We start from the raw sequence: 836 nt of genomic DNA on the forward strand, positions 1-836 counted from the left end.
GTCAGATTTTCTAGTTGCCATATTGCTATTTACCTGTTTCAAATAACTACACTAAAACATGTGTACGTTTTCACATAAACTGTAAAAAGGAAAAAAAATGAACAAGTGGCCTCCCTGGAAATGCAAATGATAGGAATCAGGATTACGTGGTAAATTATTTTCACAATTCAGCCTCCAAATATGTTTATATGATATGTTCCATAGTAGGAGCTTATGAAATCCTGAATCTATCAGATATTTGCTTTGATTGATATCCTGGAACCTATTTTGTTCTTTACTAGAGCTACAAGCAGTTCCACATAGTCTTTTGCCCAAGTGTTTGCCCAGGAACCGAACCGCTAGAACAGAGGTGTCCAAGCTACTTACTTCTTTGTAGATTGTTTCTGGGAGAATTCCTTGCACTCTGGGATCACCTGCAGTAAGACCCAGTTTCCTGTGAAGTAGAAGCCAATGCTGTGTTGTCTAGAGAACTTTGTCCTGCTGTAGGTGATCCTCCTTTGGTGTTCCTGCTGTCCCAAAACCTTGGACTCATGCAGAGTGGCGACTTTTCAAAGTCTCCTGAACCACAATACATTTAGTATGTGTGTGTGTGACTTATTAACCTCATATATAAAATAGCTATATTAAGCACACACATTGGTAATCCAACTGCACAATAGGTTTTCACACTCCCATCCCCCCCTTATCACAGCCCGGCTGAAGCGGAGAGTCCTGACAGAGAGAGACCTCGAGCGATTCATGCAGGAGACGCCCCTGCTCTCCAAGGGCTCCCCAGACATGTTCCGAACCATCTTTGACAAGGGTGAGGAAAAGAGGAGGGGCTTTATTTCAATGTT

General features: G+C 42.2%; 1 protein-coding gene across 6 annotated transcripts in view; it reads left to right on the forward strand.

Moving 5' to 3' along the window:
• The window catches only part of LOC119591899 (calcium uptake protein 3, mitochondrial-like), a 50,562-nt gene that overhangs the window by 29,833 nt on the left and 19,893 nt on the right, over window positions 1–836 (forward strand). For all 6 annotated transcript variants that reach the window (XM_037940647.1, XM_037940648.1, XM_037940650.1 and 3 more), the window contains one exon: window positions 692–802. In XM_037940647.1, coding sequence (XP_037796575.1) covers window positions 692–802 — 111 coding nt within the window. The remainder of the gene's footprint in view (window positions 1–691; window positions 803–836) is intronic.

The sequence above is a fragment of the Penaeus monodon genome, chromosome 29 (genome assembly GCF_015228065.2).
Source record: "Penaeus monodon isolate SGIC_2016 chromosome 29, NSTDA_Pmon_1, whole genome shotgun sequence".
In the NCBI taxonomy this organism is placed as follows: Eukaryota; Metazoa; Arthropoda; class Malacostraca; order Decapoda; family Penaeidae; genus Penaeus; species Penaeus monodon.